This window comes from Dama dama, chromosome 11 (genome assembly GCF_033118175.1).
Source record: "Dama dama isolate Ldn47 chromosome 11, ASM3311817v1, whole genome shotgun sequence".
Lineage (NCBI taxonomy): Eukaryota > Metazoa > Chordata > Mammalia > Artiodactyla > Cervidae > Dama > Dama dama.
The window spans coordinates 78,538,975-78,562,794 of record NC_083691.1 but is presented as its reverse complement, the minus strand read 5'-3'; the positions used below and the strand labels follow the sequence as shown (position 1 = coordinate 78,562,794).

The 23,820-nt window shown below is 37.5% G+C and overlaps 1 protein-coding gene across 7 annotated transcripts in view; it reads left to right on the top strand.

Annotated features, from left to right (window-relative positions):
* MTA3 (metastasis associated 1 family member 3) overlaps nucleotides 1–23,820 on the top strand; it is a 167,460-nt gene that overhangs the window by 65,075 nt on the left and 78,565 nt on the right. For all 7 annotated transcript variants that reach the window (XR_009694790.1, XM_061155520.1, XM_061155518.1 and 4 more), the window contains exons 5-6: nucleotides 12,492–12,555; nucleotides 14,791–14,908. Coding sequence is in view for 6 of the 7 variants with exons in the window: in XM_061155520.1 (XP_061011503.1) it covers nucleotides 12,492–12,555; nucleotides 14,791–14,908 (182 nt within the window). In the remaining variant the exon portion in view is untranslated. The remainder of the gene's footprint in view (nucleotides 1–12,491; nucleotides 12,556–14,790; nucleotides 14,909–23,820) is intronic.

The window sequence follows — 23,820 nt, the reverse complement described above, 5'->3', positions numbered from 1 at the left end:
ATCGTCTGACCAATCCTGAGGAAATCTGGTACACTGATAGAAGCAGCTTTGTCTTAGATGGAAAAAGAAGAGCCGGGTATGCAGTAGTCTCCAATTTTGAGACCATAGAAGCTAAGCCTTTGCCACCAGGTCAACAAGCTACAACATGTGATGCCAGTTCAACAAAGATACAAAACTACAGCCGACTGTGGAAAATATCACTCACCCTTAGATGGACACCGCTATGAGGACTCTGAGGCCTGAGACTAGCAAGAGGGGGAGGCCTAATACCCTTCGCTGTCCCAGTTCAGCAGGAAGTAGCCAGAGAGACCTCAACACCTCTATTCCCAAAGAATTGGGCCTCCCGTCTCTTAAGGGGGGAATGTTAGGTGGTTAGAATAGGAAACAGGAGTCCAAAATGGGTGTGGCTAAAAGACAAGGGAGGGAAAAGCCTGCGAAAATAGAACAAATTAAGGTCAAAGGGAGGTCAGAGGACTGGAGTGAGGACCTCAGGTAGAACAAACAGCACTCCTGGCTAAGCCCAATTTGCCTAGGGCAGGCCCAGGGGGAGGAAAAAACATATAAGAGGAGCCAAAGCGCGCTTTCTCTCTCGCCCCCATGTGCGTTTGCTCTTTCTCTCTCTCTCTCTTTCCTCTCTCTCTACCTCTGTGTCTCTCTCCCTCTCTCTCCCCTGCACGCTGGCACACTCCTCCACTCTCTTCCTGTCTTTGGGTTGGCATGCCCCCACGCTTCGAAGATGGATTCTCCTGCTACCTTCTAAATAAAATAGAGCTGTAACACTGATTTGTCTAAGAGCTATAACATGGTTTGTCCAAGACCCGAGAGCTGTGCCGCGCCGAGGGCTTTAATGTCCGTCGCTCCAAATCTTTGTTGTGATGTTACAGAACCGAGGAGAAAAAAAAAAAGAAAAAGAAAAAAGAACTGAGGAGCATACACTTGCCTGACACATTCAGTCCAATGGCTGTTTTATATTTCTAATTTATTCTTGTTGCTCAGTTGTGTCTGACTCTTTGCGACCCTATGGGCTGCAGCATGCCAGGCTTCCCTGTCCTTCACCATCTCTGGGAGCTTACTCAAATTCATGTCCATTGAGTTGGCCATCCAACCATCCTGTCCTCTATTTGTCCCCTTCTCCTCCTGTCTTCAGTTTTTCCCAGCATCAGGGTTTTTTCTAATGAGTCAGCTCTTCACATCAGATGGCCAAAGTATTGGAACTTCAGCATCAGTCCTTCTAATGAATATTCAGGATTGATTTCCTTTAGGATTGACTAGTTTAATCTCCTTGCAGTCCAAGGGCCTCTCAAGAGTCTTCTCCAACACCACATTTCAAAAGCATCAATTCTTCAGCATTCAGCTTTCTTTATGGTCCAAATCTTAAATCCATATGTGACTACTGAAAAAACCATAGCTTTGACTAGACGGACCTTTGTCGGTAAAGTAATGTCTCTGCTTTTTAATATGCTGTCTAGGTTGGTCGTAGCTTTTCTTCCAGGGAGCAAGTGTCTTTTAATAACATTGCTGCAGTCACCACCTGCAGTGATTTTGGAACCCAAGAAAATAAAAGTCTGTCACTATTTCCATTGTTTCCCCATCTATTTGCCATGAAGTGATGGGACCAGATGCCATGATCTTAGTTTTTTGAATGTTGAGTTTTAAGCCAGCTTTTGCACTCTCATCTTTCACTTTCTTCAAGAGGCTCTTTAGCCTTTTTGCTTTCTCATAAGGATTGGTGTTATCTGCATATCTACAGTTATTGATATTTCTCCCAGCAATCTTGATTCCTGCTTGTGCTTCATCAGTTCAGTTTAGTCAGTCTGTAGTGTCTGACTCTTTGTGACCCCGTGGACTGTAGCACGTCAGGCTTCCCTGTCCATCATCAACTCCTGGAGCTTACTCAAACTCATGTCCATCGAGTCAGTGATGCCATCCAACCATCTCATCCTCTTCATCCCCTTCTCCTGCCTTCAAACTTTCCCAGCATCAGGGTCTTTTCTTTTTTTTTTCTTTTTTTTATTATTATTATTATTTTTTTTCCAGTGGGTTTTGTCATACAAGGGTCTTTTCTAGTGAGTCAGTTCTTTGCATCAGATGGCCAAAGTTTTGGAGCTTCAGCTTCAGCATCAGTCCTTCCAATGAATATTCAGGACTGATTTCCTTTAGGATTGACTGGTTGAATTTCCTTCATCTAGCCTGGTATTTCACATGATGTACTCTGCATATAAGTTAAATAAGCAGGGTGATAAAGCTGAGCACCAAAGAATTGATGCTTTTGAATTGTGGTGTTGGAGAAGACTCTTGTGAGTCCCTTGGACTGCAAGGAGATCCAACCAGTCAATCCTAAAGGAAATAAGTTGGTGATGGATAGGGAAGCTTGTGCAGTCCATGGGGTTGCAAAGAGTCAGACACTACTGAGTGACTGAACTGAAGCAGGGTAGCAATATATAGCCTTGACGTACTCCTTTCCCAGTTTGGAGCCAGTCTGTTCCATGTTCAGTTCTAACTGTTGCTTCTTGACCTGCATACAGGTTTCACAGGAGACTGGTAAGGTGGTCTGGTAGTCCCATCTCTTTTAAGAATTTTCCTCAGTTTGTTGTGATCCACACAGTCAAAGGCTTTGGTGTACTCAATAAAGCAGAAGTAGATGATTCTCTGGAACTTTCTTGCTTCTTCTGTGATCCAACGGATGTTGGCAATTTGATCTCTGGTTCCTCTGCCTTTTCTGCATCCAGCTTGGACACCTGGACATTCTCAGTTCACATACTGTTGAAGCCTGACTTGGAAAATTTTGAGCATTACTTTGCTAGCGTGTGAGATGAGTGCAGTTGTGTGGTAGTTTGAACATTCTTTGGCCTTTCCTTTCTTTGGGATTGGAATGAAAGCTGAACTTTTCCAGTGCTATGACCCCTGCTGAGTTTTCCAAATTTGCTGGCATGTTGAGTGCAACACTTTAACAGTGTCATCTTTTAGAACCTGAAATAGCTCAACTGGAATTCCATCACCTCCACTGACTTTGTTGGTAGTGATGCTTCCTAAGGCCCACCTGACTTTGGACTCCAGGATGTCTGGCTCTAGTCCAGTGATTGCACCATTGTGGTTATCGGGGTCATGAAGATCTTTTTAATGTAGTTCTTCTGTGTATTCGTGCCACCTTTTTAAAAACATCTTCTTATCTGTTAGGTCCATACCGTTTCTGTCCTTTACTGTGCCCATTTGCTGAGTTTTCCATATTTGTTGGCATATTGAGTGCAGCACTTTCACAGCATCATCTTTTAGAACTTGAAATAGCGCAGCTGGAATTCCATCACCTTCACTCGCTTTGTTTGTAATCCAATAATTGATGGATATTTGCTTCATTTTAGTCTTTTACTGTTACAAATAATACTGCAAAGAGCAAATTTGTGCATAGGTCATTTCACATGTTGAATTATGTGGTTGTGTACAAATTAAATTACAAAGTAAAACAGTAAAAAATGTCTTAATTATGCTTTTTGTATTTGTATTTCTTTCTTCATGTTTCTCTGTTGGTCAAAGCAGGGGAATTGAACTGAAAGGATTTGTAATTTGTGAATTTATGGTGTCTCTGTTGAGACCTTTTTAAAATCTTCAGAGAAAACCAATTTTTACAGATTTGTGTTTATTGATAAATAAGTAGTAATGAAACTGTAACTCTGATTGGAATTTGAATCTACTGTCTTTTAACTGAGATCACACATCTTGTATCAGGCTTAATGAAGCTGAAGTTCTTGATGTCTTGTAGCAGAAAGAATTCAGTGAGAGACAAAGTGATAGATAAAAAGTGGATTTATTTAGAAAGAAGCACACTCCACAGACAGTGTGAGCCATCTCAGAAGGTGAGAGGGGCACAGAGTATGGGTTTGTCAGTTTTTGTGAGAGGGGTGATATTTCATAGGCTAATGAGTGGGAGGACTATTCCAACCATTTTGGGCAAGGAGGAGGGACTTCCGGAAATTGGACCACCGTGCACTTGTTGACCTTTGTGGCCGACTTTGGAAATGTCATGGTGCCTGTGGGTGTGTCATTCAGTTCTCTAACGTGTTACAGTGGGCTTACCTGGTGGCTCAGCTGGTAAAGAATCAGCCTGCAATGTGGGAGACGTGGGTTCGACCCCTGGGTTGGGAAGATCCTGTGGAGGAGGGCATGGCAGCCCACTCCAGTTTTCTTGTTTGGAGAATCCCCATGGAACGAGGAGCCTGGCGGCCTACTGTCCATGGAGCCACAAAAAGCTGAACACAGCTGAGTGACTAAGCACGCATGTGTTACAGTGAGAGTATCAGTTCAGTTCAGTCGCTCAGTCGTGTCCCAACTCTTTGCAACCCCGTGTATCGTAGCACGCCAGGACTCCCTGTCCATCATCAACTCCCGGAGTTAACTCAAACTCATGTCCATCAAGTCGGTGATGCCATCCAGCCATCTCATCCTCTGTCGTCCCCTTCTCCTCCTGACCCCAGTCCCTCCCAGCATCAGGGTCTTTTCCAGTGAGTCAACTCTTTGCATGAGGTGGCCAACGTATTGGAGTTTCAGCTTCAGCATCAGTCCTTCCAATGAACACCCAGGATTGATCTGCTTTAGGATGGACTGGTTGGATCTCCTTGCAGTCCAAGGGACTCTCAAGAGTCTTCTCGAACTCCACAGTTCAAAAGTATCAATTTTTCGGCGCTCAGCTTTCTTCACAGTCCAACTCTCACATCCATACATGAGCACTGGAAAAACCATAGCCTTTACTAGATGGACCTTTGTTGGCAAAGTAATGTCTCTGCTTTTTAATGTGCTGTCTAGGTTGGCCATAACTTTCCTTGCAAGGAGTAAGCATCTTTTAATTTCGTGGCTGCAGTCACCATCTGCAGTGATTTTGGAGCCCCCCAAAATAAAGTCAGCCACTGTCTCCCCATCTATTTCCCATGAAGTGATGGGACCAGATGCCATGATCTTAGTTTTCTGAATGTTGAGCTTTAAGCCTCTTTCACTTTCATCAAGAGGCTCTTTAGTTCCTCTTCACTTTCTGCCATAAGGGTAGTGTCATCTGCATATCTGAGGTTATTGATATTTCTCCTGGCAATCTTGATTCCAGCTTGTGCTTCTTCCAGCCCAGTGTTTCTCATGATGTACTCTGCATGTAAGTTAAATAAGCAGGGTGACAATATACAGCCTTGACGTACTCCTTTTCCTGTTTGGAACCAGTCTGTTGTTCCATGTATACTGAGGCTGAGAGTCTAGTGGACTTAGATTGTCTGCCGTCTTGGACTTGTTTGGTTCTAATCAGTTTGTGTTGTGTTCTCGGGCTGTGTCATTCTTATAAAGGTTGTGCCCTGCCCCCTTCTCTCCTGTTTTAGTAATGTTAAGTTTAAAGTGTATAAATAATAAAGTAGAACCCCACTGTGAATTAGCAGTCTCTCTCTAGAGTTGACTACTAATCTTAAAGAAACTAATAAAAGCAATTTTCTTTCTGTACATTTTGTTGTGCTAGTATTTTTATTTTAAGATGTTAGATTTTTGCGATCTTCTTGGTATCTGTAAACAAAATTTGAATTAGCCAAAAGAGTGCTATTGAGACCATAAGTAGTGCTACTTACGAGATGACTGTAGCATAAAGAAGTTACTTAGCATGCTTAGGCTTTTAGGAGAAGCAGGACTGGAGGAAAATCAGAAACTGGAGAAAAAATCATACCACAATTTAACATTTTTAAGTCTACATGTTTAGCACATTTTTCCTCAACTGTTTTGTTTATGCTGTGTAATCTTTCCTTTGAAATGATTAACCCTAGTGGTTGAAGTGTTTTCTTTTTTTTAATTCTATTTTGGAATTTATTTTATTTTATTTATTTTTTTAATCTTTTTTTTCCATTTATTTTTATTAGTTGGAGGCTAATTACTTTACAATGAAGTGTTTTCTTTTGCAACTAAAATGATAATGAAGAAAAGCACTGGGTATATACCAGGCTATACTGTGGAACAGTACTGCTGTTCTGCACGGTTACACAAAGAATCGCTTATGAGATTTTCTTAGTATCAAAACAATTTATTGGTCATCTTTTCTTGGAGAAGAGGTACTTCCTAGTGCCTTTTGAACATTTCACTTTCTCCTAGTTATAAAGGGGAAAGTGGCACCAAGAGAGGATTCTCTTCCCTTGAATTTCTCTTTGAAAGTTTCTTTCATGTTTGTTATCAGTATCAGGGATTCATATCTTGTTGCTTTGGTTCTCTCCACATGTCATAAACACAAGGGGGCTTTCTAAAACACTGCTTGTCATGTTTCTTCACAGAGTCCACTGAGCTATTACATTAAGCTCAACCTTCTCTTCTTGGTTTTTTATTCCTCTAGCTCACCTACTCATAGAGGTGTTTCAGTTTTTCTGTTTTGTTTCTTGGGGGCCTGCTTTAACTTTTATTTGTTAACATCTGTTAAAGTAGTATTAACAACAGAAATTCTGTATTTGAATAGAAATACTTAAAGTGTCCAGATTTCTTTGTCCTTTATTCTCTTCCTTTTAATAATCCAAAATTGTAGAAAATTATATTTTTTTCCCTTGTATAGGCAGTCCTTAAATATTTGTTAGTAAGATATAGTTAAGAAAACCATGGTTAATCAATATCGTGTTCTTATCCAGGAGCACTCTTGTCTCCTAAGGAACATTTGACAAAGTCTGGACAGCTTTGGTTTTCGCATCTGTTTTGGGACTCCTGTCATCTACTGACTCAGCCAGTGGTGCTGCCAGGGTTGAGAAAACCTGATTTAATGTCATCATAACTCTTGCTCCCTTGGTGCATGTACATGTCTGTGTGTATACACACAAATTTATATACTTGATCTAATTAGGACCCTCCCCCTTCACCTTAAATATATGTATATAGCTGTCTAAAATAGTCTCAGGCAGTTATGTGCCTGCTTCCTGTTTTGCGGTTGTTTTCAACTTCCCTAACACTGACTTTGGCGCTTACACTACTCTTACACTGCTACTATTCATTTTCAGTTTTGGAAATGTCTCTTTCTTCCCTCTTCTCCATTCCCTTTTGTTGTCCAGCATATCACAGTTTTATTTAACTTAATAATCATCTCTATTTTATGAGCACATAAATATTCCTTACATAATTGTCTCGTATAACCTTCTGTTTTCCTTGGAATTAATAATTGTTTTGCCTTTTCCTTTTGATTAATCTTCTAAAATGTAAGACATTTTAGTCCTTGCTTATCTGAAAATGTTTTTCACACTTGACTGATGATTTGTTTAAGGATATAATTCTGGTTTGGAAATAATTTCCCTCAGAATTTTGAATCTTCTCTTTTGTCCTATCTTACATTGCTGCTGTTGAGAAACATAATCTTCTGAAAGCATTTTGAATTTTTGAACTTTATTTTTAAAAATTTGTTCATTGTGTTTAGTGGATTAAATAGTGTATAAAACTATTTGCTGAATTTCCAATCACAGAACCAGATGTGATTCTTTATATGAAAAAAGTGTTCAGAATTCAGTTTGTGGCTAGTATCGGACTCGTAAGACCAGTGACACAGATGCCACTTTTTTGAGAGGAGGGAGTCTTAGAAAGTAAGCCTTTTAATTTGGGATACTTTCCGATTTGCAAACAAAGCTTCAAGGATGGCACAGAGAGTTTCCATGTACTCTTCACTCAGTTTCTGCTTAATGTTTACAGTTTATTTAATCATGTCATCTTTATCAAAACTAAGAAATTCACATAGGTATATTACTGTTAACTAAACTCCAGACTTTATTCAGACATTAAGCATTCTTTTCTCTGACGTCCTTTCACTGTTCCCGGATTTACCCTGACATTGCCTTTAGGCATCATGTCTTCATCATCTCCTCTGGTGTGTAAGAGTGTCCCTGTCTTTCCTTGTTTTTCATGACCTTGTTAGTTATGAAGAATAATATATATATTTTTAATAATGACTTTATTGAGATATTGTGGTGGTTAAATTAGTGGTCAGCTTGACTGGGCCACTGTCACACTCAGATGTCTGGGTAAAAAACCCTGTGTTTGTCCATGAGGGTGTTTCCAGAAGAGATTATTTGAATCAGTAGACTGAGTAAAGCAGTTTGTCTTTCCCAGTGTGAGGGAAACCTCTTCCCATCAGTTGAGGGTCTGAAAAGAGCAAAAAGGTAGAAGAGAGAATTCTCCCTTTCTATGACTGACTAAGCTGGGACCTCGGTTTTTTCCTCTCTGACTGGGATTTATAGCAGCAGCACTCTTGATTCTCAGGCCTTTGGACCTGGACTAGAACTGCACGTTTTGTTTGGTCATTCATCACTTGATGGAAATTTGGATTGTTTCTACTTTTTGCCTATTGTAAATAATGCTGCTGTGAACATCTGTGCACAAGTTTTTGTGTGGATGTCTATTTTCTTTTCTCATGGTATTGTGGAATTGCTGGGTCAGATGGCAGCTCTGTGTTTTAACATTTTGAGGAACTGCCAAACTGTTTTCTCAAGTGACTGCACAGTTTTGTATCCTCATTAGCAAAGTGTTAGTGTTCCAGTTTTGCCACATCCGTGTCAACACTTGTTATTGTCTGTGTTTTTCATTTTAGCCCATCTTTGTGGTTTTCTATGAATTGTATCTCACTGTGGTTTTGATTTTGCATTTTCCTAATGGCTAAGAATGTTGAGCGTCTTCACCCCACCACAACAGCAAATTATTTCTTTGCATATTTAAAAAAGTGAAATGTAATTGACATACAACATTATGTTAGTTTCAGGTGTACTACATAGTGATTGGACATTTGCATACATTACGAGATGATCACAATAAGACTAGTAACCGCCTGTCCCCCATACCAAGTTACTACAGTATCACTGACCTTATGCTGCATATTATTACATTCCCATGACTTATTTATTTTCTAATTGGATGTTTGTACCTCTTGATCCCCTTCACCTATTTGCCCCTGTGCACTGCTGCCCGCCCCCATGCACCACTGCCCACCCTCATCTCTGCCCCTTCCCCTTTGGCAACCACATGGTTGTTCTCTGTGAGTCTGTTTTCCTTTTGCTTTATTTTTTTGTTTTTACATTCCACATGTAAGTGAGAGATCACATGGCTGTTTGTCTCTCTTTGTCTGATTTATTTCATACCCTCTAGATCTATCTATGTTTTTGCAAATGGCAAGATTTCTTTTTTTTTTTTAAATGGAAAAATACCTTTCTTTAATGAAGAAATAATGGCTTTCAGTGAACACGGCAGGTTTAAAATTCATGTTCACTGTGCCTAAGGATCACCTGGTCATGCTTGTTAACCACATAGATTCTTGGATCCCTTCCAAGATATTTGGATTAAATTATCTTCGTGCGACACTAAGAAATTTTCATTTTTCCAGGTCCTGGACCATTGTACTTGTCTGTGTGTTAGTGAAGGGAAGACTTCAGATAGTGGGGGAAATGGATGCTAATTTAAACTTCCTTGTTTTCCACTTGTACAAATGGGTAGCATCTTTTGATAAGAGGAAAAATAACCTGGGTGCACATTTTACATAAGGTTTTTGAGTCCTGTGGGATTGTGCTAACATCTTGTTAAGGAAACAGCAGATTTCAGGCTGACCAGCACCTGCCATTAAACATGGGACTGTATTGTGTTGTAGTAATTACATTTTTCTCTGTCCCTGTGCTCTGCAGTTTCTGAAATAGAATATTTATATATATTATTTGAAATATATTTAAAAAAAACTTTTGAATCATATGTGGGAAAATATGTTATCTGTAGAAATTCTGTGCTCCTGTGTGGTTTCCTGTCGAAAAGCAGTATGAATGATTATATGGGCCTTGAGTGATCTTTCTCAATGTTACAGTCTTTCCTATGTTTTATATTGTTAATGTTTTGGTATCTTTATTCCTTATGGTTTAAAGTGCTGTGGAAGAGACATAGGTTCATTGCTTGAGATTCAGGATAAAACAATTGCATTATCTATATTCAGAATTTGTTAATAGTTCCTTTAGTTTGCAGTTAGCTTAAAATTTATCATGTTTTTTCCTGTGAGCCAAGATTTGTTCAGCATAACGGAAGCCAACACTTTAAATCTCTTTTTAAACTACTTTATCAACAACTCTTGGCGTGGTGGTACATGTGTTAATTACATATTCATGTTTACTTCATAAAATAATTCTGACTCAATCTCTTACTTTGTTAGCTGTTAATATATGTACATGAAAATTTAAGTGTCACATTTTTGTTTCTAATGGGGGGAAAGGTACAGTATAGCTACATTAAAGAAAAATTAAAATTGTCTATTATCCTTTCTATTTGCATAAAATCTGTATCTCCAAAGATATTTTACATTTTAGATTGATTGGGGTGTCTGCTTTTATTGGTTTTGTAATCATCTTGGGCCTCTAAAACCAGTATCACCAGTGTTTCCTTACTTACTGAGGTAAATATGAAAGTAATGGTTTAGTGATTCAGTTTAGCATCTTTTTTCATGGACTTTCCTGGAGGTCCAGTGGCTAAGAGTCTGTCTGCCAATGCAGGCAGGGGACACGGGGATTGATCCCTGGTCTAGGAAGATCTGCATGCCGCGGGGCAGCTAAGCCTGTGTACCTGTGCTCTAGAGCCCATGCGCCGCAACAGGAGAAGCCACTACAATGAGAAGCCGATACACTGCAACTAGAGAGTAGTCCCTGACCACTGCAACTAGAGAAAGCCCGCATGCAGCAGTGAAGACCCAGCGTGGCCATAAATCAATGAATAATTCTTAAAAAAAAAAATCTTCTATCATTTCAGGCAGTATGCACCTTTATGCTGTATTCTTTTTATGAATTTTCAGTGTCTCTTATAAAATTTAAGTGATACCTATTAAAATAACATTTATAGCATCTGCTCCTTCCCATTTTTTTTTTAAACCTGACTATAGAGAACTTAAAAAAAAAGATTTTATGATTTCTAAGTGGAGTAAATATTAAATGTTAGAAATACTGCTTTGTCAGCTGTTACTGAGGCAAGAGAAGTAAATGAAACTATTTTTGGAAATCCTGTTTGTTCCTTAAGCACTCTTGCATGTGTGAGTACATATTCACAGGCCATAGAAGTTCTTCTATGGCAGTAGTAGATGTGCTAACAGCAGCAGAGCAGTTCCCCTTCTCGTAATTCTGTACTTTGCATGAGCATGTTGGGTAATTATTGATTTTGAGTGTTATATGCACTGAAGTAATGGTGTTATTTTTTCTGCTTCAGTACTATGCATGAATAAAATATATTGGAAAAACAAACAACCTTCATAACTCCCAGTAACCGAATTACGGATTTGACAGGATAGTATAGAAGTACCACATGCTCTCAGAGAAACCTTTTGAAGTGATAGCAACCTGAGATGGTTAACAGAGAAAGATATTTTGATGAGAGGAAAACTTTTTTTTTTTTTTAATTTAGATTTAAGGAACATACAGTTGCAAAATGCTTAGTGTGGTTTTTGACTTATGCGTTAGTGTTTTACTTTTGCTTTTGGTAATTTTTTCCTTTGAACTGTATTTCACTCTGATAATCCAACAACAAACTTCCTATGTAATGTGTATTTGATGCATTTGTTTTTACTTGTTAATTCGTGGGGAGCAAGTAGTTACTTTTGTTTAGAAAACCAAGTGATATTATGGCATTTAAAAAGTATTTTGTGAGCCCTGACCAATATCTGTAACTTGGATAGTCTCTCAGAATTCTCCTGTCAAATTTGTAGCTATACTGAATTTTTCAAGCTGGGAAGATAATTTTAAAAGTGGTATTAAATACCACTACGTGAATAACCATAATTTTTCTCGGGTCTAGACAGGCCTTTTTTAAACAGCATTTCATTTTCAAGTACACACCCAGCTATGATCAAAGGTAAATGCCATGAGACTTCAAGATCTGTGAATCTGTTGATCTTTATTTGTCCCTTGCTCTATAGGAGTTCCTTGTGTTTAAATTTTAACTAGTTTTAACTATTGAAACTAGAGCAGTTTCAATAAAGGTAAGTTAGCAATAAAGGTATAGTTACATCAGGTAATCCTGATGTAAATGTGTATTATTTTTATGTTCTTGTATGCAGTGGCTACTATAAAAATTTGAAAATTATTTTAGGCACTGGTTTACATGGTGATTTCTTTAAAAATCCCTTGCATAAAGTTACCTCATATTAACTCTTTACAGATTCAAAAACTAACTTTGTCTGAAGATTACAATGTACTCTTCTTTCTTTTCTTCTTAAAGAGTTAGGAAATACCTATGAAATGTTTTATGTTGCAAGGATTTACTGCCTAATACCGTTCCTTCCCCAGGTTAGCCTTTCAACAAATGTCTACAGCCTTGTTTTTTAGGTTCCATAACACCAAGATGTAGACTAAGTCCAAGTATATACGTGTCTAGATGGTCCTAACAGCCATCTAGTCTCTCAATACTACCTTTACATTTTGAATATTCCTAACTTTGTGTACATCATCTCTGTGAAGGCAAGGTGGCTTTTCTTGCATTTATTCACTTTTATTCTCTTTCAACAGGGGGAAATGCAGTGTTGCCCTTCTGAATGAGACAGAGTCAGTATTGTCATATCTTGATAAAGAGGTAATTCACAATTATAATTGTTTGTGTTTTTCCTTCTTTATTTCATACAAAACCTGTACTTTTGTATTATTTCTTCTTCTAACAAATTATTGCATAATGATAGCAATATTATGGTAAAAGTATAATGATTAGAATGTATTCAGGTAATTTCATTTTTCTGGTTAACTGAGATAAAAGTTGGCAAAAACTCCCATGTCTGTCTGTCTGTCTTTGCTTCGTAATGAAAAGTTGGTAAAGTATAGCACATGATTGAATTGGTAGTGAAAGAACTTTTTTGGGGGGAAGAACTAATTTGGGCTTTATGAAATAAATAACTTAAAAGTACTTGGTTGTCTACCTTTTTTTTTTTTTTTTTTTTAAGTAAATAGCTTTTCTTTGAGGCTCTTTGCAGATAAAATTTTACCATTGGTGGTCTGCTTTCTTTACTGGAATCCTAATAAATTTTGTCACCTAAGAATAATTTTTTCTGTAACCTTCAAGAGATGTCATAAACATTTTTATGAAATTGAATTAGAGCGTGGACGCCATTGAAGGGAGGAAATTCTCGTAAGCAGACTATTTTACATTTTGCAGTTTTATGTGACTTTTATCAATTTTATTGTGGGGAAAATACTTTACTATTAATGGTTCAGTATCTAACCTTTATAATTTCATAGTGTTTATTTTCCCAGAATCTTTATTACATATCTATTTTAAAAAGCAAAATTAAAGGGACATATTTTCCTTTTAAAAAATAATTTTCTATGCTCAAAAGTGTTGCTCCCTTATCTCAAATGAAGTAAACATTACAGAAAAAAGGTTGATGCAAATATGTATAACTACTGTGCACCAGAAACCTAATAAAATTAGAAGGAAAGTAAGTATTAAAGACAGAAAAAAAGGCTAATAGTCTTGTGAAATTTGGAAAAGAGGTGGGGTTTATTGTCACTCTGTCGAACAGAATGATGGATAATATGGATTGATGATGCTTAGAAATTATCTTTCATTCACAGAAGCAGAAATAAAAAGAAGAAATAGTGAATATATTTTACTATATTATATTGTATTTGGCTGTTCCAAGAGTGGATTTTTTTGTTTTTTGCTGCGTTGTGTTTGTGTGGCTTGCAGAATCTTAGTTACCTGACTGGGGATTGAACCCAAGCCACTGAGTCAAAGCGCAGAGACCTCACTACTGGACCACTTGGAAATTCTCTGATTTTTTTTTTTTTTTTTAAGATGATATTTGTTACCTTCTAATTTGTTAACAATTTGTATCTGCTAAGGATTGCAGTAGATGAAAATTTGCGAAGTCTTTATGATTTGTTTTTTCCTATCCTCTTGCTTTTTAACCTCAGTCCTTTATCAATCTACTGTTCTTTAATAGGCCCTTTCAGGGTTTAATACGGAGAATCATGCAGTAAATGACCCTCATATCCATGGGACAGGGAGGTGGGGGGGAACAAAAGGCAAGACTTTGCTGGTTCAGATGATTTCTAGTGGTTATGCAGAATTCAGCTCAAGACTGTTGGCTATAGGTCATTGTATCCTTTAGGTCCAGTGAGTAGGTTGTTTGCTCTTTTAAGTGACCATGGAAAGTCAGGTGGGTATGCTGGTGATGATAGAATGTATAGTTATGTTTGTATGCTTACCCATATATACATATGTTTTAGAATTTAAAGGACAACCTCAGAATTATAATTAATGGACAATTGTACTTAAATAGATAATTGTAATTAAGTGTATGCAGTGTGACATATTAGTAAACTGCATATAAACTAAGCTCTATAGTTTCAATGTGAAATGTGTCTGCATTTTAGTATTTTTGATGAAATGTGGGATGGGCACTCTCAAAGTAAGAGTGTCATGCGTCTATGAAGGCACTCTTACTGTTTGGTGTGGACTTTACAGCTTTAAAATGATTACTGGATTTCAGTGGTCTTTATTTGACTTTAGCTTAACTTTTAGAGCAATTAATGGTTTTCTGTTAGACTAACTAAACAAATAATAGTAACACTTTATTATCCACCTTGATTGTAAGCTATTTGTTTTCATTTCATTTAATTTTATATTGTTTACCTGATGATAGTAGCGTTATGCTTTCCTTAAAGATTTATGAATTTATTCACCAAAATGAAATTTTATGCTCTGTGGAGTTTTATCATTTCATTATTATGACACTGGATTTATTGCTTTATAAAAAGTAGAAGGAATTAGGTTTATGTCGATATTTCTGTCTTCTGTCGTCTTTTTTTCCAGGATACCTTTTTCTACTCATTGGTCTATGATCCCTCAGTGAAAACACTATTAGCTGACAAAGGTGAAATCAGAGTGGGACCTAGATATCAAGCAGACATTCCAGAAATGCTCTTAGAAGGTATGTTTTTCTTTTGAGTTTCAAATCCTGTGAAAACAAATTTCCTTGAAACTTGAGTATTTTCACCAGATGGAAAAAACAACTTTCAGGCTAAAGTTTAAAAGTAATGACCTCTTCCGATTTTAGAAATAAAACAAACAGCAATGAAAAATAATTTATTTGATCAATTATTCATTTTTCATTTCACATTTTCATGAATTTTCTACCTGTGTTTTTCTTTTAAATACAACTTTAAGAGCGTTAATGTTGAACTTGTATTTTAATGTGACAGACTCACGCTTTGAGATTTGATGTGCCTTCACGTCATCTGTCTGAGGTAGCCATGGAATCTAGTGAACACTTACATTCTGGTGGGGATTTTGGCTGAACTGGGAAGTTTGTAGACCAGAGAGATTTAAAACTTTACATTTTAAAAATATATCTTCCTAGCAAGACTTAATTTTTCTTTTTTCTGTCGTAACTGCATACTTAAAACCTTTATTTTCTGATTTGAAAAGTAAAACATTCTAAACATTAAAAAAATGAAATACAAAATAAAGTGTAATATAGAAAATGAACACCACACCCTTTTCTTCATTCCAAACCCGTATTTCAGTTCAGTTCAGTCACTCAGTCGTGTCTGACTCTTTGCGACCGCATGGACTGCACAGGCTTCCCTGTCCATCACCAACTCTTGGAGCTTGCTCAAACTCATGTCCACTGAGTTGGTAATGCCATCCAACCATCTCATCCTCTGTCATCCCCTTCTCCTCCTGCCTTCAGTCTTTCCCAGCATCAGTCTTTTCTAAGGAGTCAGTTCTTTGCATCAGGTGGCCAAAGTATTAGAGCTTCAGCTTCAGCATCAGTCCTTCCAATGAATATTCAGGACTAATTTCCTTTAGGATTGACTGGTTTGATCTCCTTGCTGTTCAAGAGATTCTCAAGAGTCTTCTCTAACACCACAGTTCAAAAGTGCTCAGCTTTCTTTAAGGTACAACTCTTACATCCATACATGACTACTGGAAAAACCATAGCTTTGACTATATGGACCTTTGTCGGCAAAGTAATGTCTCTGCTCTTTAATATGTTGTCTAGGTTGGTCATAACTTTTCTTCCAAGGAGCAAGCGTCTTTTAATTTCATGCCTGCAGGCTGACAAAACATGATTCCCTGGAGAAGGGAATGGCAGACCACTTGAGTATTCTTGCCTTGAGAACCCCATGAACCGTATGACAAGGCAAAACCCATATTTTATTTTGGTAATGGCTATGGCTCATAATCCATTCAGAATGGTCTTTGCGCAGTGGCAAGTTGCAGGTTATTCTGCAACTGCTTCTTTCAGTTAATGGTGTATTTTTTGCATCTTCCCTAATGAGGAGAGTGACTATTCTTCTTGTGACTGTAGAGTTCTTAATTCTGCATGGATGTGCCATAATTTATTTCCTTTACTAGTACCCCTGTTGATAGACATTTAGGTTATTACATTTAAAAAAAATTCATTTTGGCTGCACTGGGTCTTCATTGCAGTGTGCAGGCTCTTCATTGTGGTATTCAGGCTTTCCTAGTTGGGGAGCGTGGGCTCTCAAGTGTGAGGGCTTAGTTGCAGTATGTGGTATCTTAGTTCCTTGACCAGTGATTGGACTCTGGGCCCCCTGCATTGGGAACGCAGAGTCTTATCCACTGGAGCACCAGGGAAGTCCCTACATATTTTGAGCAAATGATACTGCTAGAAAATCTTCACACATACTTATGCTGTGTAAACATTTTTCAAGCATAGTTTCCTGGAAGTATTGAAAATGCCACTTTGCCCTTCAAAAAGGCTATATTAATTTTTGTATGAGCAAATCAGATGCATTCACTGATAGATTATTAGCGCCCCCATTTTGTTACTTTATTGTATTAGCTTTTCATTTGTTGTTGCTTTTTTTATTATTATTTTTAAAAGTTGAAATTATGCTTTCCTTAGTTATTTTTAGCTATTCTGTAAATTTCTTGTGTATTTTCTATTTGGTTATTTATATGTATTGGCAAGAGTATTTTGCATATTAAAGGTAAACAAACGTAGAAGTATTTGTGAGTATTGCACATGTTACCTCCTCACTTATGAAATGTTAATAATTTTATATTTAAATGTTTTATTTATTTTTGTTCTACAGAAATTTAGAATTTTGTCAGAGAGAGTTTAGAAATTATTCCTTAAGGTTTTTATAATTTGCATTGTTTACCGTGCTTTCCTATAGGAAGCGTATGCAGAAAAGTTAAATCAACTCAGGGTAGTTTGTGAACCATAGTACAACCAACACTGTGGTTGGTGGGTTTTCACTGTCAGTGGTGGGCAGATGGGTGGTTGTGGATAATACTAGGTTGCAGACTTCTGCATTTTTATGAACTCAGTACCAGGAAAGGTCAGTCAGTAATGACTAAGCTTTGAGAATAGATTGCCATGTCTGCACGCAACTGTGTTTAGAAGTTTTGTTTTGTTGTGTGTGTGTTTTTTTAAAGAGATTGTAAGTAGTGAACCGGTTTATTATAGGCTGCTACTGTTTGGCAACCCCTTGGACTATGGCCCACCAGGCTCCTCTGTCCATGGTATTTCCCAGGCAAGATTACTGGACTGGAGTGCCATTTCCTTCTCCATTATGGGCTGAGAGATTGCATTTATTGGCATTCTGATCTGTACAAATCAACTTGTGTTCCCAAAATAATTTTGGATATTTATATAGTCCTTAATGCTTGATCTTAGACTTTAGTGTTTTATTTTTGAAAGCATTTGATTTTTAAATTTGACAAAACTGCACTGAGTATCCTTTAGATAATGGATAATTTTATACTCTGGATATAACCAGAAAACATGTTCCCAGGAAAGAAATAGCTAAGCTGTAAGGTGGTGTGTCTGAAATTTTATACAGAATGACAATTGGCTTCCAAGTAATCATTTCCAGGTTATTTTTCCATTTCAGTTGAGGTATACTTTATATATAGTGCATTTCACCCACTTTTGTGTGGATTCTCTGAGTTTTGGACAAATGTATAGCCCTTTGTGAGATATTCAGCAAGTCATCTCCACACAGACCAGGAGCCAGGCGTGTCCCCGGTGCGAGCGTCCGCAGCGCCTGGCCCACGTTCTGCATCCCCTCAGCAGCCCTCTGTGACTCCTCGCTGCACTCTGGTCTCTCCCCTTTTCGGAACTGTGTAGACTGTGTTGGTCATGTAATCTTTTGTGCTATTTTTGTTATTTGACTTTTTTCTTCTTTTTTTATTTAACTGGAGGCTGATTACAACATTGTGGTGGTTTTTGCCATACATTCACATGGATCAGCCATGGGTGTACATGTGTTCCCCATCCTGAACTCCACTCCCACCTCCCTCACCATCCCATTCCTCAGGGTCATCCCAGTGCACCAGCCCTGAGCGCCCTGTCTCTTATTTGGCTTTTTTAAATGTAGGACTGTCTGAGCTACTGATAGTGTGACTCTTTTTCTCAGTAAAAATTTGAATGTATTTTATGAAGTATAGCTGATTTACAATGTTGTATTTTTAATTTCATCTTAAAATTTGTGTATATATATATTTATTGAAGTATTTTAATTTTTTATTTTAATCAATTAAAAAAAAATTTTGGCCACACTTTGGCTTGTGCCATCTCAGTTCCCTGACCATGGACTGAACCTGGGCCATGACAGTGAAAGCTCTGAATCCTAACCATCTGGGAATGCTCTAATTTATTTTATTTTTATTAAAGTGTGTGATTCTCTCTTGAGCACTGAGCATAAGCCTAAGTGTATAGAAAGCCTAGAAAATTTTGTGTATTGCTCACGTAAAGATAAATGCTGAAGCAAGTAATAAAGTTGGGATATTTCCAGTTATAGTGGGCAGAAAAATCAGCTCACAGAATCTCATGAGTTCCCACCTGCCTGAAAAACATTTAAATATGATATTGCCCCTGAAATGCATAAAGCTGGTTAGAGTTATGTAATTGGAAAGCATATCTACCTAGCTTAAAGTAAAAAAAAATATTTTAAGGAAATAAAATCATGTATAAAATGCAATAGTTTATTCTACAGTATATCGTAGTGAGGATTTGAAGTTCTTGAGGGTGAGAATCTTGAGGTTCTTCTTTCAGGTAGAAGGAGTGATTCTTAACAGCTTATAGCATTCAGGGAGTTACACTAGTTACCTGTCAAAGGCATTCTATGTATTTAAAATGTGACTAAATGTTCATTAATATAATAAATCTCATAATTCATTAACAAGTATTAATTGCCTTTAATATAGTGTTTGTCTTGATAGTGTTCTGGGTGGTTGGTTTATAAATGTTATTTAGTTAATAGACCCCTTTCTTACTATACAAGGTCACCTTCAATAAGAAAGTCAGGTTGTTGTGGGTGAGATGGAAGCGAAGGGCCCACTGAGTCAATTTGAAGGCCATATTCAGTACTTCACATCTCTTAGAATCCCATTTCTTCATTGCGCAGTCAAAACCCCCAGTCTTCACAGTTAGACATGCTTATCGTGAAGTCTTTGGGAACATAGTATTGGAAGGACCTCCACTGTTTTCCCTTTTCTTTTTCTCATTTTTTTAAGTCTTAAAATTTATTTTCTTGCAAGCAGTATGAATTATGATAGCAAATGTAATTATACTGGGAACAAAAAGTATAGTAGTCCCTTAGATCATCACCCCTTCTAACCCTCTAGCAACCACTACTGTTACTAATTTAACACAATCTCACAGACTGCTACATAAATATGTATAGACATCCATGAAATTATGTTCTGTGCAATATTCCATCATGTGATAGATCCACATTTATCTGTTTTGTGTATGTTTAAAGGTTGGGCAAATTTTCCCTCAGTTGTTCTTTAACATTTCTTGGTTGTGTGGGGAGTGTGGGCTGTCATGTCATAGTTTTTTTTCTTACTGTTGAAGTTTACCATCAATTTGTCAATTTCCTCTTTTCCAGATTTCATTAGGATTCTAATTCAAATTGTATTAATATTAACATTACTTTGGGAGGTAATTGATTATTTTATAATATTTTGCAGTATATGGTTCTACTTCTGAGTTTTCTGTTCTATTACTCTGATCTGTTTATGCTCTAATAACTCACTGTTTTAATTATAGAAGCTTTGTAGTATGTGTTAATATCTGGTGAGGCTAGTTCCCCCTCTTACTTTTCCAAGCTTGAAAAAAAAAGTCTTCCTTCCTAGTTTTATGTGAGTTACAGTTAATTCTTTTTTTTTTTTTTTTCAGTTAATTCTTAAGTTAATTTAAGGAAAACAGACATTTTTATGATTTTTGAAATGTCCTTCTCTGTTGAACACTACTTTTGGATTCGTGGAAGTCTTCTGTTTGGTTGTTTTGCTTTATTATAGATTTTATCTATTTCTTGTTAAGTTTATTTTAAAGTTTGTAACTTATTATTAGCTTTATTTGTAGGTACTCATCCTTAACAGTGAAAAACACTGCATTTTTTTCATCATAAATAAAAGTCACTTTGGACTCTTATTTCAACTGGAAGCATTTAACATATCCAAAATGTTTTTTTCACTTGTATTCAGACAACCAACTAGATGGAAGATTTGAAGAACACACTATGTAAAAATATTTACTTTGGCTGCGTTGGTTCTTTTGGGGGCATGTGGGATCTTTTGTTGTGGTATGCTAGCTTCTTTCTGTTTGGGCTGTAGGTGCTAAGCTCTGGATCAGGTCGTGCAGGCTTAGTTGCCTCTGGGCATGTGGGATCTTAGTTCCCCAACTAGGGATCGAACCTGCAACTAGGGATTGAACCTGTGTTCCCTGCATTGGAAGGCAGATTCCTAATCAGTGGACCATCAAGGAAGTCCTAAGAACCTCCTTTTTCTAAGTAATGTATTTTCTGAGGAGAAGGAGCTAGGTTGGCAGATAGACACACCGTCAGTTAAAACATATTTGAAAAACACAGACATTGCCATCATAGAAACTTTCATACACAGCTAGTACCTGTTTGCAGAGAAATCAAGTAGTAGAAAACATCATGTTTAAGAACAGATATTTAGGGCTTGATGCAGTCTGTGCTTACTAATAACCCTTTTACTCGTCTTAAGTGGATATGTTCAGACCAGTAGCCAGATTCCAGTATGCATTGGCATGGGATGTAAAACTTGAATTAATATCCTAAGTAGGTGGAAGCATCAGCCCCATGCCAGAACATTTTACAGGCTTGCTTTCTTTGTGAATGTGTCCTGGTGAATTTTAAGACGTTGTTGTGGCATTTGTCTTGCTGGTGAATATTTCTTTTTTGTGGCTTCAGAATTTAAAGATTCATTTATGGCTACCCACTATCTAACAAACTCTTAAGATCTGGAAAAATGAGTATGTAGCTTGCAAACGAAGGTAAAAGTTGCTTTTGAGATTTAAAATCTTTATTGAGTTTGAATAAAAACCTAAAGAATTTTCCAAAGAAAAAAAGATGTCACATGTAATAAGTTTTGAATTATTATTTAGTTGTAACACTGGAATTTTAAGAAAGAAATTGAAAAGTATTATGACATTAAATTATTAAAGGAAAATGACTTTGGATCCACAATTTTAGGTGTAATCTGGCTGCACTGTATTTTAGCTGAATAACCTTGGGAGAATTATTTAATCTCTCCAAGTTCCCATTCCTTTTTCTAAAACACATCAGCGTGTTGTGGTGGTAAAGTGAAGTAACTCTTGTAAGGCATTTAGCACAGCGCCCGCTCCTTAGTGTTAGCTTCTGCAGTTGCTTCTGCTGGGCCACCGCTGCCTGCTGCTGTGAAGTAAGTAGCTCTTGTCTGTATTTGGGAATTTAGGCTGTGTCCTTATATGCTTTTAAAACTTGAATTAACCCATATACAGTCAGTCAATAGAAAAGTATCAGGATAGTGTGGAGATTATGTCAGTTATCTGAGGCCTTTCCAAGCAGTTATTCTCGCAGATGAAGAGCATTTAAGAAAAACAAAAGATGAAAATTCTACTAAAGTACCATCCTCCAGTGCAAGTAGTAGCCTCAAAGACTGGGGTGCTTTCACTGTGTTGAAAGTATATGTGTCATCTTAGAGTTAAGGTGGATGAAAAATATTTTCCCCAATGTTTGTAAAAACTTGCACCCTAGATTTTATTTTCAATTTTGTTGAAACCGTACACAGTGACCTCCATCTCAGTGGAGGAAGTAGAAGTCCAGGGTTTAGGGAGATAAAGGACTGACTGACCTTTGTGCTTCGTACAAATGTCAGTGGAGATTTAACTGTGTTGGTATTCTTATTATGATTGTGACTTTTTTTTTTAAAGTTACCAAGTTACCAAGCTCTGGTTACCAAGTTTGTAGGTCTTTAAAGGTTTGTCCTATCTTTTCATAAACGCTATTATTTTTAAGTGTCTAATTTTGCAGAATGTATTTCCTATAGTGTGGTGGATGTTAATCAACTGAAAAACATCAGACCATAATAAGTAGTGCAGGTAGATAACTGATTGCAACTGTGTAAAAGTACAGATTTATAACCCAGGACAATTTTGTCTTCCATGGGACATGAGATGATGTCTGTGATGTTTTAGACATGTTTGGTTGTCACAGCTGGAGGATGGGGAGACGCTACCAGAACCTAGTGAGTGGAGATCAGGGGTGCTGCTGAATATCTTCTAATCCACAGTATCACACCCACCCCACAGTTACTGTTCTCCCCTCATACACAGTTTACAGAGAAACCCTATTGTAAAGGGTTTTGGGGACATAGTGGGCACAAAGTAAATGTTGGTTAATATTTACATGATTACAAAAATATTTAAATTTTCAAATATGAATTTTATGGTTTATTTCTGTGGGTTTTGATTCTGTCTTTGTGCCAATACAACTTTGTTTGATTACTGTCGATGTAGATTATAATTCCACCCAGTTTAGATAATCTTTCGTTATTTCCAGTAATGATAATATTCTTTGTATGTAGAGATAAATATTTGAATTATTTTATTGGTTTTCAAAACTAAACTTTGTTAAATTTAAGTTGAAATACTTGTGCAAAAACAAAAACCTTAAGATTTTAAATTTGCCCATTCACATCCATTTTAGTTCACTGATTCTTAAAATATTGATGTTCACTCTTGCCATCTCCTGTTTGACTACTTCTAATTTACCTTGATTCATGGATCTGACATTCCAGGTTCCTATGCAATGGACTTGATGGACTTGACTTCCATCACCAGTCACAGCCACAGCTGGGCATTGTTTTCGCTTTGCCTCTGGGCTTCCTTTGTGGCTCAGACGGTAAAGCATCTGCCTGCAATGAGGGGGACCTGGGTTCGTTCCCCAGGCCGGGAAGATCCCCTGGAGAAGGAAATGGCAACCCACTCCAGTACTCTTGCCTGAAAAGTTCCATGGATGGAGGAGCCTGGTAGGCTACAGGCCATGAGATCGCAAATAATCAGACATGACTGAGCAGCTTCACTCTGTCTCTTCATTCTTTCTGGAGTTATTTCTCCACTGATATCCAGTAGCATATTGGGCACCTACCAACCCAGGGAGTCCCATCTTTCAGTGTCCTATCTTTCTGCCTTTTCATACTGTTCATGGGGTTCTCAAGGTAAGAATACTGAAGTGGTTTGCCATTCCCTACTCCAGTAGACCATGTGTTGTCAGAACTCTCCACCATGATCCATCCATCTTGGGTGGCCCTACATGGCCTGGCTCATAGTTTCATTGAGTTAAACAAGGCTGTGGTCCATGTGATCAGTTTGATGTTTTCTGTGATTGTGTTTTTCATTCTTTCTGCCCTCTGACTGATAAGGATAAGAGGCTTATGGAAGCTTCCTGTTAGGAGAGACTGACTGTGGGGGAAACGATCTTGTTCTGTCTTGTTCTGATGGGCGGGGCCATGCTCATTAAATCTTTAATCCAGTTTTCTGTTGACGGGTGGGGCTGTGTTTCCTCCCTGTTGTTT